Here is a 15,265-nt window from a genome sequence, read left to right on the forward strand (position 1 = left end):
TCGCAGATAACATGAACTACAGTTAAATTGCATTAAATGATGCTGTTTAATAGAAAACTTTGTGCAATTAGTTTATCTATTTACTATTACAGCAAATTCATAATTTCTCAGATAACTACCTACTTAATTTTAACATCTATTGTTTTAAAAATGATTTTTCGTAATTAAAAATGATAATATTTGTATTCTTATTTTAATCGTTTATTTTAAAATATTAAGCAGGTATGTATCAGGTTTAAGTATTTCACTTTAAAGCGAAATGTATACCTAGTACCTATTTTAATAAACATGATAAATTGTGGTTTATGATTTATAGATTTTAATATTTTACGGCGAAATAATTTATTTTAGATTCTGAGTGGAACGATGAATGTATTGATTTTACAATGATGTGTGTTTTTTTTTTATTTTTTTTTGTGTCTGTGTACACGATAAGTAGTCGAAATAATGCTTTGATTTTCAACTTCAGTATCTTGTTCGATTGGAAAGTGAATATCGTTGGTTAGGTTGGTCAAAATTTAAAATTCCCATTAATTTTCAAAAGCGCCAAGAAAAACCAAAGAAAAATTAAGGAAAAACAGGAATATTTACGCAAAATCGATTTTTCACAAAATTGAATTTGGTTTTTGGTGTAACTTTAAAAAAAATGACCGTAGATACATGAAATTTTGACCGAATGTTTATATTAGCATTTTCTATACACCATAACATTTTCAAAATATTTTGACTTATTTTGAGCTCTTTACGGACATTGTCAGTTTTCATTTTTTTTTAGTTTTTTTTCTAAAAATATCAATAAAATTTTATTTGTTGATTAAAAAAGCTTGAAAATTTAATAAAAGGCTCTTAGTATATTAGTAAAAGCAGATGAAAAATATTAAAAATCCTTAGTCACAGTTTTTTTTTATAAGCATTTAAAGTTCAAAAATTGACAAAATATGGAAAAATCACGAAAATTAGCAAATTATTTTGAGTTAATATTTCGTAAAAATTTTTCTTTTTAGAACTAAGATTTTAAAATGTAATACAAGATTCCTTATAAGATTATCTACCTTAATCAAACAAAAAATATCTATAAGAAAGTCAAATTAAATTTTTATGATCGTTTGAAATTCAAATTTTTACAACATTGGGTATTCACTCGATTTCTCTGCATGTAGCGATTTCCTTATTTTGTTGTAATTCAAAAACGAATAACTATAGATACATGAAAATGTTACTGAATGTTTATATTAGCATTTTCTATACACCATACAATTTTGAAAATATTTTGACTCTTTTTGAGCTGTTTACGGACATTTTCAGTTTTCAATTTTTTTAGTTTTTTTTTTCTATTAATATCAATAAAGTTTTATCTGTTGGGCCAAAAAGTGTAAACATTTAATACAAAGCTCCTGATATACTGTTACAATATCAGTTGAAAAATATTAAAAATACATAGGCACAATTATCTTTTATAAGCATTTGAAGTTGAAATTTTGACAAAATTTATCAAATTTAAAATTGAATAATTATTTTGTAGTTGAAAATTTAAAACAAGATTCCACGTAAATATTTAATTCTGTTGCCAAAAATTCTAAGAAATACATAAGCACAGTTTATTTTTATAGTCTTTTTAAGTTCAAATTTGGACGAAATTACATATTAAAATACCTAGAATAACTATTTTAGTTATTTTGTTGTGATTGTAATGATTGTATAATATTATTTGTGTGTAGGTACTTGAAACTTCTAAAGTATACTATTATATATCTATACACTTTTCAGCAGGTGACATGTAAAACAAAAATGTATTATATACCACTTACATTTCATATTGTTTTGTGTTTTACTGTTATGTCTTATCTCTTAATAGTCTTATGTATAACTGTATAAGTATGATGATAATACTCCTTACTTAATATGAATAAGATTAATATGCTAGGTGAAAAGATTGTTAACGCAAAATGCCGAGTAACCAGGTCAGCCGGAAACTTTAAAAACTTCATTTTTCAATTGGACATTTGATTTAATGAGAGTAAATAAAAGTTTTTTTTACCTCCTGATACGTATATTAATTCATAAATCTAAAATGAAAATAATTTTTGTAAATCTGGTAATGTATACAGGAAAAGTGTGCAGTGTGCAGTGTGCAGTGTGCAGTGTGCAGTGTGCAGTGTACAGTGTGCACACTGCATTGTACTGAAATTATAAAATTTTAATTAGTATAGGTAAAATATCGAATATCAGTAGGTAGGTATAATAATATTATACGACTATATACAGGGTGTTATATTATGAAATGTGGACTGTGGGGCGATAAAAATTTATTTTTTTATCAAATAAGAATCAATATTTTTTGCTGCATATTATTTTGCAGATGATTGTCTCGTCTATATAAATCAAAATTTTAACGAGTCGTTTTGAAGTTATTAAAATATATAGGTATACAAAGGATAAAATTTCTTAAAAATGGTTTTACAAATCTACGTTAAATATATGTAATTTTTAATCTAGTATTTGGTTTACTTGGGACAATTTTTACATAACATAAAATGTAGATAGATTTATAAAAATGTTTTTAATCGTCAAAACAGTTCCCATCTTCCAAACCATTTATTATTATGGATCTATTATCTTTAGTACACAACATTAATATTAACTCAAATATTATCGTTCGGATATATCAATATTTCCAATGAAATCATTGAAATCATGAAATCAATCACCGGCTTGACAATTTACAGGGAAAATAAGTGTTTCACAATGGAAGAAAAAATTGGTATTACAATATCACCTAGGTACTTAAATGGTACAAAAGTCTAAGTTTTTGAAAACCTGGTCATTAAGTATGCTTAGGAATTCTAAAAATGAGAATTTGAAGAAGTTCGTTATAAAAGTACAAATGCTTGTATGATAGTTAACAATAGTTGCATCTATCTAGTCGTATATATTGTATCCATCTATTAAGTTTCTCATTATTCTCAATACGTGATACATGTAGGTATTTATTATATTAGTATATTAGGTACTTACTATACTATATTAGATATTGACATATTGTACCTATACTTTATAGTTATTGTCATACACAGTGAAGTATATGAATCACTCTGTATACGACTGGGCAAACGGCCAAAACGAATTGTGTTTATAATTAGTTATACAAAATAGTTTATTGGATAGTGGACAACGGAAATATCCCCACCAATTTACAGCACAATTAATTATTGTTGTTTTACATATAGGTACGTTACAGTATTATACACATAATATATATATATACACACACACACATATCTCTTCCTGCAGAGTTAGAAGCAATTTATTATTATTACTATTAGTTGTCATTCGGCGTATTAAATAAATACGATTAAAACACTATTACACTATACGAGCGAATAAAAAACGGTCAGTCGTTCGCCGGCTACCACGTGTACCGTTTGTCCTATCGTTACTTTAATCGTTAACCAATCTTGGCAAGTGGCAACTACACGATAATAATATTATGTCTCTTTTATTAATGGCTTGGTATTTTGTATGTTTCGTTACAGTTATTTTGTTATTGATCGCTCTTCGTACGTGTAGGAAACCAAAAAACTACCCACCAGGTAAAGTCAAAATTTTTAGAATTATTTTTGTTTCAGTTGTGACGTGCTTTAATATCGGCTAGTATCTACTGTTAGTAGGTATTAGGTAAAGTGGGTTACCCATATCCTAAAGACCTAGACCACAGTAGTATTATAAAATAATTAATTAATTATTGGCTAACAACTGGAATTTGCTATACAACAGTCCATATTGATAGGTAGTAAAAAAAGGTTTCTTGAGACCATTTGCCATTTTACGAAGATATATTACATATCATTGTGAAATTAATGAATTAAAATTGCGTAACGTTTATGTAAATAGTTAATACTTATTACATCACAACTAATAACAATTATATGTTTTTTTCTTTATATGTATCACTAATTTATTTATTTTCCACATTTTGAATACTGTTTAGTATTAATATATTTTTATAAATATACTAGCTGCCCGACCTTCCTCCGGAAGAAATTATTTTTTTATAATTTAATTAAAAAACATGACTATTTTTTAGCTATACAAATAATATAATATAATTACATATTGTAGTTATTGTTATTGCTAATTTCTGAAAATTATATATCCTACATTTTGAATTCAACCACTGGAGTGGTAAATTTTATTATTTTTATTATAGAATAGAGATAAGGTAGAACAAAATGTAACAATAAATTATTTGTTCAATGAATAATATATATTTAAAATGGAAAAATGCAAGTGCAGACAAATAAATAAATAATTAATAATAATAATACCAATAATAAATAAATAAACAAACCGGTTTCCTTCGTCTCAAAAATCAAGTTAGATTCTTATATATTTAAATGATGGGGAGTGGGGACTATAATACAAGGACTATCTCATCGTATGCGATGTGTGTCGTGTGACTCGTACGATAATCATTCTGCATTTTATATTATAGTTGTATGTAAAATACACTTTTTAGTATTATTAGTATTATTAAATATATAATGGAGTTACTTGCAACCATTATTATAAAAAAATCTTATACAATTATATTTGTGTTACCTGCCTACAGCCTACTAAACAATACATAATATTAAACATAATATATATATGTATTTATGTATAACTGTATAAGTATATAGCCTACATATAGGTACCTATGCTTGATATGGCGAAATAGATCTTTAAATCAGTAACAATATGCCTCTCAAAAATCCAAAATAATTTTTTCATGATTTTTATGTTATTACCTAACGTACAAAAAACACTTCGTTCTGATTATGTTGCTCATGGTTTTGGATCACGACATTTTTCCCCTTTGTATTCAATTATTATCAACTGTATTTTTTTTCTGTAGTCAATTATGTATTATTAATTATATTATGTTTTGTTTTATTGTGTATATTAGAATTAATTTTCCGTAATAAAAATTATTATTATTATAAATAAAATATTATATACATTATTACTGTTATAGAGTTTTGATACATTATCTGCTTAATGGTTGCAGTAGAATAATTAGGATAGTCATGATTATAACCATCATACTAGGTACTTGTATATTAATTATACTAATTATAATATTACTAGATTGGGTGGGAAATTGGGTTAGTTTTTAAGTATGATTAGATTAGAATACGAAGTACTATTATAGTTTTATCGTCGTTATTCATTGTTGTGGAAAAATAATAAATTATAATATCGTATATTTTTGACTTTTGTACACATCTATGTGGCTTTGTATCAATAATAATAAATTCACCTATCCGTAAATTTTAAATATTGAAACTAGACATTTACCTAATATGTATATTATTATTATCATATTATTTATTACAAGCCATTTTTTTCATGCTGAAATTCAACAGGATTTGAATAATTGCGAAATTAATTAATTGTACGATTATAGTATAATTATTATAGGCGGGTCCATTTTCCTCCAAAAACGAGATACCGTTTTCTCCACTGTCCATTTTCCTCAAAATTAATTTAGACTGCAATTTTCCTCCAATATTTTAGCCAGTGTTGTAGTATTACGTTCCATCTTATAAATATAATATAGAGTAAAGCTAGGATCACATTTTGCGCTTATCGGTTGATGATTACACTCTGGTATCGGATATCTATATCAGCTATCGATTAAGCCTAATAAAGATACGCTCATATAACATTCGGTCATATACGTGTATACTTATTTATGTTATATTGTGTATCAGTTGTCACTTATTATTATGATTACACACAAAACGTTTGTTAATTCGTGATGGTTACAAATATTTTTTAGCATAATATGAGTTAAAATCTGGATTATCACGTTGGCGATGTTGTTGGACTACTTGTCTAGCAGTTATATTATACACTAATAAAACTGATGAAATAGTAGCCGATGAATTACACAAAAATGTACATCCAAATCATTTGCCATCACCAAAAAAAATAAATCGATTTTTTTTGCTATGCATAAATTATTTGTATTAACTATTTCATTATTTATTGGAGGAAAATGGACAGTTTACAGTGGAGGAAAATGGTATCTCGTTTTTGGAGGAAAATTGCTACGGCCATTAATCTTTATGTTGAAAAGGTTTTGAAATTTCGTTTATACTTATAGGTACCTATACCCAGACTTGGGTAAAATACTTTTAAAAAGTATTTCAAATACATATTCCGAATACTTAGGAGAAAAGTATTCAGAATATGTATCCGAATACTTTATGATAATAATATTCCTAAGTATTTGGAATACTTCACAAAAAGTATTCCAAATATTTTCGAATACTTTTTTTTTAGTAGATTTAGATTTCAATAGCAAAAATATTACTTTTTAATTCTGTGTTTATAAATGAACATTATTATAATCTTGATAAAACACACCTATCTCGCTATCTATAATCTATTAGTTATAAAATATTATATTAAAATTAATATTGGATGTTAAAAAAGTATTCCGAATACTGTACTCAGAATACTTGTAAAAAGTATTCAAAATACCGTATTGAATACTTACAAAAAAAGTATTTAAAAAGTATTCGGAATACTACCCAAGTCTGCCTATACCGGTGCAACTAATTTGCGCCCATCACACCTTTTTTATAACCCATTTGCGCGAAATATTTTTAACAAAAATGCGTTATAACCGTGCAACGTTGCCAAACTGTATTCTGGATATAATGCAATACGACTTATTATCTTATACCTAACTATTGTACATATTATAAGCAATGTGGAATTTTTTTTGTAAATTATGTATGAATGAAATTCAACAACTGTTTAATCCAATATCAGTCCATCTGGATTTCACCTGGGCCAAACGCCCAAACTATTGGTATCGGAAGATAAATTATATTCCAGATTTTATAACGATCAGTCTTCCGATATAGCCAAATGGTTAACAATGTTCTTCGGATTACCATTTTTACCGTCGAATGAAGTAGAAGATGATTTTTTCGATATTCAAAATCTAATGCCCGACTTTAATTTACCATATTTATCAGAGTTTTCAGACTATATAATATTACATAATTATATTATTATTGGGTGTAAATGTCCACCATCAGTTTGGGCTGAACCATTAATAAACCTTTACATTTACGTGTTGCCTACAAACTATGATAGTCCATAACCCCTAAAATAATTAATGGCCATGGTTCTCGGACTTAAGTTAATAATAAAAAAAAAAAATATATAACATTATCAATATAATTATTTTTAGTACTTATAACGTTACAGGGTTATTTAGTACAAAATATATAAATAATACAATTGTACATATAAATTCATCGACGCATATTGACGTTTAGTTTTTTCATTCAATTTATTTAGGGCCAAAGTGGATACCGTTTGTGGGAAATACGTACCAATTATCTAAATTGGCCGCTACTAAAAATGGTCAATATTTGGCATTTGAGGAGCTCCGCCAAAGATACAAGTCTGACATCATTGGGTTGAAATTAGGACGTGAATACGTCGTTATTGTGTTCGGAAACGATCTATTGAATGAAACGTTTCATAGAGACGAATTTCAGGGTCGGCCTGATAATTTTTTTATGAGACTTCGGACAATGGGCAAACGTAGAGGTAAATATAACATAACACGTTGTACTTATATAAAATATTTTTATACTCCATTAAAAAAATATATAAATGCAATCCTACATAATAAAATGCTTTTTAAATGTCGCTAACTGCAGTCTTGTAAAAGATACTTTCAAATACTTTTTTTTTTTTTTAATGTGTTTTACCTAGTAAAATGTGATACCTAGTATAGGTACCTAGTATAATCCACTAAAAATATTGCAATATACCAAAATACAACGATCAACGATATATAAATAAAAATGTTGAACAATTTCATACTCCTATTATGTTATTTCAATTTGGCGTCCCTGTAAATAATGCAAGACGAAAATAGTATTTAAAATTAGTATTTGATTTTAAATACAGGTACTTTCAAAAAAGTATTCAAATACTGTGACCAATTATTTTTTTCAAATGTATTTAGGATACGTATTATTTGTGTCTGTCATCACTCATCACCTTTTAGGATAATAAAATTCTTAAATTTTCTTCATTAGCATCTTTTCTAGTTGGAATATAAATGTAGGGTGGTGGGGGAGGGGGGGGGGTTAAAATGTAATTAGTAATAGTTAGGAAAAACAAATAACAATTTTAGAACAAATTTAAATTTTTACGCAAAACTAATTTTAACAAAACAATTTTATTTTTATTGTAACTAAAAAAATAACTGTAGATGCATCATATTTTCACCGAATGTTTATATTAGCAATTATTCTCATGTACCTAACATAAAATTTTCGAAATATTGTGATTTTTTTGAGCTATTTATAAATTATAGGCATAGGTAAGAAAATTTCAAGTTTTATTAGTTTTTTTGAATTATTGTCGATCACAAATTTTTCGTTTGATAAAATAACTTGAAAATGTAATATATCGTTCCTCATCATGAGTTTTTGTTTGTGGAAATTATAAAAAAGTTGAGTGTAAGTCTACAATAATTTTTTATGAGCGTCTAAATTTAAAATTATGAAAAAATTCTTCAAAATCACGAAAATTAGTAAATTATTTCTAGTTAGAAATTCCTAAAAATTGTTCTATTTTTAACCACGGAGGGGGGGAGTCATAGGGTTTGACCTCCCCCCCCCTCATCGGCAGTTTTTTTTTTCACTATTTTATATGCTTGTTACAATATAATTTTTTTTTTATCAACAATATCACGATTATTGATTAAGTGATTAAATTAAATGAATGTATTAATTTTACAATGATGTGTTTTAGATTCTGAGCGGAGCGAGGAAGCTATTGTTTTTACAATGGTGTTTATTTTTTATTTTATTTTTTTGTTTCGATTTCAACATATAGTATCTTATCTTTTAGCAAATTGGATCAAAATGGTACTTTAGAAAGGTCATTTTTCGATTTTCTCTATAGTTATTTAATGTCACGGGAAAAACCACCGGAAAATTACGAAAAAATGATAAAAATGGGATTTTAATTTCTAACGCTTTGTTTATCACCATAGAAATGAATAAAAAATTATAATATTTTAATATTAATTCAACTTTCATGATAAAATAAATAATAACAAAATATAAAATATCCAGACTGACAAACCGTCTCCGCTCAGCATCATTGAATTCAAGTCTAATACAACCATTATACAATGACCCACTTGTAATCTACTGTACAGCAGAGCGATATCCACTTACCTCCTTTTTTTTATTTGTTTGTGTACACGACAAGTTGTCGAAATAATGCTTCGATTTTCAACTTCAGTATCTTGTTAGATGGCAAAGTGAATCTAGTTGGTGCATTAAAAATTTTGTTTGTTTTGTTTTTTATGAATGTCAATAAAATTTTATTTGTCCTGTAAAAAAGTTTAAAAATTTAATACAAGGCTCTAAATATATTGTTACAATGACATTTGAAAAATATTAAAAATCCATAGGCACAATTTATCATATGTTTGTTTTATCAATTCTTATATGGCTACACTTGATAAAATTTCAAAATATTTTGACTTGTTCTGAGCTGTTTACGAACAATTTAAAATTTAAAATTTTTTAGTTTTTTTTCTCTATAAAAATCAATAACATTTTATTTGCAGTCCAAAAAGCAAGGCTGGGCATTAACGAGTTATTAAGTTAAAGTTAATTTTACTGCCACGTTAAGTTAATTTTTTTCCTAAGCCACAGGTTTAAAATAAATTAAATTTTGTAAAATTTATTTTATAAAAAATGAACCCGAAATATTAAATTAGTTAATAAATAATAATTTATAATAATAGTTATTATATTGCATATTCACAGAAAATATTATATAACTATATTATAGACGGAAATTTATAAGGGTTACTCAGTTACTGTTAATATTACTTTCTTATAATATTGTATCGTAGTACCTATTGATCAAAATGTTGAATAAAAATATGGATAACTATTAACTATTAACCTAGTTAATAGTGTCACATCTCATTCAAAATGGAGCCATTTAAATAAATATTTTAAAGAAACGTCGCGGGCTGCGAAAACAGGCCACGGGCCCATGTACAAATAAGTTTATACTATAAGTATAACAATTAACAAGTATACAAATCTAAAATATACAGATTATTAATAAAAATTAATTTTAAAAAGAAAAAGATTTATTCTTGTTGGCAATGCACAATATCCTATAAATTGACCAGTTACAGAAGTACCTAGTTAGTAGGTAGTGTAAAACGGTAAAGAGAATGGATAGAGATCATGGTCTGAAACTTGAAAGTATTGTGTTTTGAAATGTTTGGTAAATTATTATGGTTTATATTAATTATTAAAGTATGAATGTTGAAAAGCTTAGTTTTTGGTTGCATTATTTTATTTTTGATATTTATACGATATACCAAATACAGCTCACAAGGTACTGTCTACGAAAATGGTAAAATACATAATTGCATAATAACACAAAATTTGTTATTTTGTCGTTATCCAAAAACCATTAACCGTGAATCAAATGATTATTTTATCATTTTTTATAGATGATAACATTTGAAAAATATTTTGACTAATTTTTAGTTATTTATAGACTTTAAAATATTCAATTTTTTAAATTTTTTATTCTATAAATTTTAATAAATTTGTATTTGTTGTGTAAAAAAGTTTGAAAATGTAATAAGGTTTATTATAAGTTGTTTAAATAGAGTTGATAAATATAAAAGATTTTTTTTTTTAAAGTACCTATATGAAGTTCAAATTTTGACAACATTTATTAAAATCTCGATTATTATATGTTTAAATTTTATAGCTATAGCCCATAAGGATTGAAAATGTAAAACTAGGATTCTCAAAACGTTCATATTGCATAACCAAAAAATATAAAACCGAGTTTTTTTCAGAGATTTTAAGTTTAAATTTGGACGAAATTATTTAAAACCGAGAATACAGGTTTTAGATATTTTGTCGTAATTAAAAATTGTTATTCGTGGGAATATGACACTTTTAGAGTATATTATTATATTTTATAATTTATACACACAATGACATTTTTTTGGAAAAAATTAATTTAACCTACGCTGTTGTACTAATACCTAATAGTAAAATGTATTACTTTAATCACAATTAAATCGTCAAAATACTTACTAATATTATGGGCTCAAAATCGCTCAGGGTCTTCGCTCAGAATCGTTTTTTGTATACAATGATTTTATATCATAGAATTCAAATTTAACCCAATCCATTACAGTGACCCACTTGTAACCAGCTACTTCTAAAGATACTCAGATACTCAGAGCGACACCCACTTATCCGCTTTTTTCTTGTACTTGTAGGTGGGTAGTATAAAAAAAATACAATTTAATAAATAATGTTGGTTACTAAATTGTGTATCAAGGTTGGCGGGTGGGTAGTTAAATTTAAAATTTGATACACCTTGATTTTGCTTGATAGCTGCCACTACGTTAGATTGCGGATAATGTACGACAGCATATTAAGTAGGCAATGTGCGAAAATTTGATTTGATCTACCCGATTAACTAATGGCAACCAATAAAATAAAAAAATACTAATTTCTACTAATTATTTCTCCTATATCCAATAGCAACGATTTATAAACAAAAATATGCACCGTAAATCTCAAAATCCCCGTTTAAGCACCTCCCCGGGTTGGACCTACCGGTTCCAATTGTGAATTTAAATCATCCAGGGAATCACTCGAAGACACACAAAAAGTGTCATCAAAATCAGTCCAGCCGTTTAGGAATGCATAAAGAACACACAGACAGACAAACATTAATTTTTATATATAAAGATAAATAAATAAATAAAAATAAGTAGTTAAATGTACAAAATAAAGTTTAAATCTTTTGATGTTTTGAAATTCTTTTTTATCTATATATTTAAGATTAAGATCAATTCGAAATCAAGAACTCCCATAAGATTGTCCCCGAATCCTCATATGTAATTCATTATATACATGGTATGTATTAAATTAGGTATAACAATGACTGACGGAGATCTTTGGAAAGTACACAGATCGTTTGCGGTCAGACACTTGAAGTTACTTGGCTTAGGACAGAGAAGGGTGGATGAATTGATTCATGATGAATATCAACTCATGGTAGATCGTCTATTCGATGCGACGAAAAGTGTAACGCCGACCTTATACTTGCAATCAGCTGTAATGAATGTTTTGTGGGAGCTGACAGCTGGCACTAAGTTCGAAGACCCTAAGTTGTTGACGTTGATGAGAAAACGGAGTTCAGCATTCGACATGGCCGGTGGGCTGCTCAACCAGATACCATGGCTACGGTATTTGGCACCCACCAGGACGGGTTTCTCACTCATAACTGAAATCAATCAACAACTTTACTCATTGATATCTGTAAGATCACATTGAAATGATTATATTCTGACATTTTACTATAGGAGCTTATAGTGTTTGACATTGATGGTGGGGGGGAGGGGGGCTGAACCTTAGGTCTTTACTGGATATTCCAATGTATTATACATTAGTTTTTTGTTTTGTTTTTTTTTTTTTGGGGGGGGGGGGTGGGTGGATAAGCCACATTTATATGCTATATTATATTGATACTATATTATTTTGTTTTGACTATACCTGCGTTTTTCATACAGTAAGAGCGGAATACTTTACTCCAGGGGTTAAACATTGCTCCAAAAAAAATATTTATTGATATCAATCTTAGCACATTACGGTTTTGAGATAAAGATAAAGATTGTAGTTTTTTTTATATTGTTCTTATTAACATTACAAATTGTTTCCAACATTTCGAACATCAATCTATTAGTTTGCCTCCAAGATGTATTTCATGAAAAGAGATTTTTTTGAATTGTTCTTACCTCTCAACATCATACATATAAAACAACGTGAACAGGTAATTTTTAACTTTGTTATTGAAGCTATTGTATAGGTTTAAACTTTAAACTAAAAAAGAAATATATTAGGAGCAAAGTATCTCGCTCTTACGCTACATAATTTAAGAGTTCTAATTTTTAAAAGACTTACATAATTTTACACAACTGTCCCTGTGTATTGACAAATTGAGAGGGATGTGTAATAACGATTGTAATTTGGATATATTCAATAATATAGTCACCTACCTAATATTATATTTGTGATTCATCAACGTTAAACACTGTCCACCTTTGTCAGAATTAAATTCACTAAAAAAAATTCAATGGAATTAAATATTTATTGATGATAAATTGTTTTATAAATATTAACCTGTGTAATATATTATAAAATACACACAAAATTGTATAATATATATATGTATATTTCATAAAGAATATTATTGTGGAACACAAGAAAACGATAACTCATACTACCAGAGATTTTATTGATGCATATTTAAACCAAATGAAAAAAGAAGAAATATATAATACAATGTTTACCGGTTAGTAGCTTATTATTAATTTTATAATTAATTTTTAGATTAAGCATATATTTAACTAGTATACATTTATTTTTTATAAGTTATAACATATAAGCTTAAGAATAAAAATAACTACTCTAATACATATAAATAATATATCTTTTCTCCATAATTTGTTTTTTAATATTAAAGTCATTGAAAAAAATATCTATATTATAATAAAATAATAATGATTTTATACAAATGAAAATTAATTCCATGTAACATTGTAACAAATAATAATAATGATGACGATAATGGTATAAATAACTAATAAGTAATAACACATTTTATATTATTATTTATGTATATTCTAATAAATTTTTTAAAACGAACAAATTTATTTCAGAAGAACAATTGATAGCTGTTTGTTTGGATTTATTTATTGCTGGATCATCAACAACTAGTAGTACATTGGATTTTGCTATATTGGCAATGGCTCGGTGGCCAGATGTCCAGGCTAAAGTTCAATCTACTCTAGATGAGATCCAACCTCCGGGGACGTATATTACAGCTGAACAAATTCTTAAGTAAAATAAATTTTCAACAATTATTGTTTTCATATTAAATCTATTTTTTTTACATAGAAATAGATACGTGGAAGCGGTGCTTCTAGAGACGAAGAGGCTTAATCACGTAACACCAATCATAGGTCCTAGACGTGTGTTAAGAAATACGAATCTTAATGGATATAATATACCTAAGGTATAATGACTTCAATGCTATATTGTATAATCATAATTGGTTAAGTATTACATTAGTGAACAATTTTCAACGGTTGTCTCCCTTAAATACACATTTCTTTTGCATGCGGAACTATTTTTTTCATACAATATTAAATTTGTATAGGTATTTTGATTTTTACACTTCGTAAATAACAATTTTAAGCAATATTGTTACATTTTAATATTTATTTTTAGAACACAACCATTTTGATGAGTTTGTATTCAGTACACCAGGATCAGTTGAAATGGGGTGATCCAGAAGTTTTTCGCCCAGAGAGGTTTATGGACACTAACGGAAAAATCAATACGACTGAAGACATGTACTTTTTTGGATTTGGTAAAAAGTTTAATTTATTCACATTATGTTGTAATGTTTAATAATAATATCATTGTTTATTTATTTATAGGAAAAAGACGATGTCCTGGTGAAGCGTTGGCACAGCGGTTTGTTAACTTAGCATTCGCAAACTTAATACATGATTTTACAATCGAAATTGATCAATTGCCCGATGGAGTAAATTGTGGTATACTTTTAACACCAAAACCTTACAAAATAAAAATGACCAAAAGGAAATGAATATCTTATGTGTACTTTGTTTCTAATATTATTTCCTAATTTCCATGGGTCATGATCATGATAATTATACAACTTCAGACCTTCGGTACTAATTTAAGATAAATGTCTAGATTAGATACATTTTATACTCCACGATACGGAATAATTTTATTTTTTATGTGAAGTATTTCAAACATTTCAGACAGATAATCGATTTTCTAAATCGTTTAATTTTTTCATGTATAAAAATAGTTTAGACATATTAAAAACAATATTTAAGATAGCATTTTATATACATGATATTATTAAAAAAAAATACTTTTGCGTAAAAAATGCTCATCACCTATCATAACAAAAATAATGATATTAATGTGAAGGCATGGGAAAAAACTGTTGCAAATAGCAATGTAAAAATAATATAATAAAATATCTTTAGAAATATAGGTTGCAAGGACGAATTGGGCAGGCGGGACGCCGGGAGTTCTCCCAGTGGGTCTGTCCTCCTGCAGTTGTGTAGTTTTTT

General features: G+C 27.0%; 2 protein-coding genes across 4 annotated transcripts in view; both read left to right on the forward strand.

The window, feature by feature from the left end:
• LOC100163442 (venom protease) overlaps positions 1–185 on the forward strand; it is a 14,102-nt gene extending 13,917 nt beyond the window's left edge. The window contains exon 10 of the mRNA XM_029487365.1: positions 12–185. Within this exon, the coding sequence (XP_029343225.1) occupies positions 12–26 (15 nt within the window). The 3' untranslated portion in view covers positions 27–185. The remainder of the gene's footprint in view (positions 1–11) is intronic.
• A 3,096-nt stretch (positions 186–3,281) lies between these two features.
• Positions 3,282–14,764, forward strand: LOC100168939 (probable cytochrome P450 305a1). Of its 3 annotated transcripts, none has more exons than XM_001950260.5 (8): positions 3,394–3,590; positions 7,360–7,614; positions 12,022–12,410; positions 13,335–13,443; positions 13,811–13,991; positions 14,049–14,166; positions 14,382–14,523; positions 14,594–14,764. In XM_001950260.5, the coding sequence occupies exons 1-8, from the start codon at positions 3,488–3,490 to the stop codon at positions 14,761–14,763; spliced, it is 1,467 nt and encodes a 488-aa protein (XP_001950295.2). In that variant the 5' UTR covers positions 3,394–3,487; the 3' UTR covers position 14,764. The 3 variants fall into 3 exon arrangements, with proteins under 3 accessions (XP_029343224.1, XP_001950295.2, XP_008186953.1); XM_008188731.3 differs by having other exon boundaries at positions 13,814–13,991; XM_029487364.1 differs by lacking the exon at positions 7,360–7,614 and having other exon boundaries at positions 3,282–3,590.
• Positions 14,765–15,265: the final 501 nt, after the last annotated feature.

This window comes from Acyrthosiphon pisum, chromosome A1, assembly GCF_005508785.2.
Source record: "Acyrthosiphon pisum isolate AL4f chromosome A1, pea_aphid_22Mar2018_4r6ur, whole genome shotgun sequence".
NCBI classification, from domain to species: Eukaryota; Metazoa; Arthropoda; class Insecta; order Hemiptera; family Aphididae; genus Acyrthosiphon; species Acyrthosiphon pisum.

Coding starts and splice junctions, on each gene's coding strand:
- LOC100168939 (XM_001950260.5), top strand. CDS start 3,488: ATGTCTCTTTTATTAATGGCTTGGTATTTTGTATGTTTCGTTACAGTT. Junction 7,615..12,021: donor GACAATGGGCAAACGTAGAG/GTAAATATAACA, acceptor GTATTAAATTAG/GTATAACAATGACTGACGGA. Junction 14,167..14,381: donor ATGGATATAATATACCTAAG/GTATAATGACTT, acceptor ATTTATTTTTAG/AACACAACCATTTTGATGAG.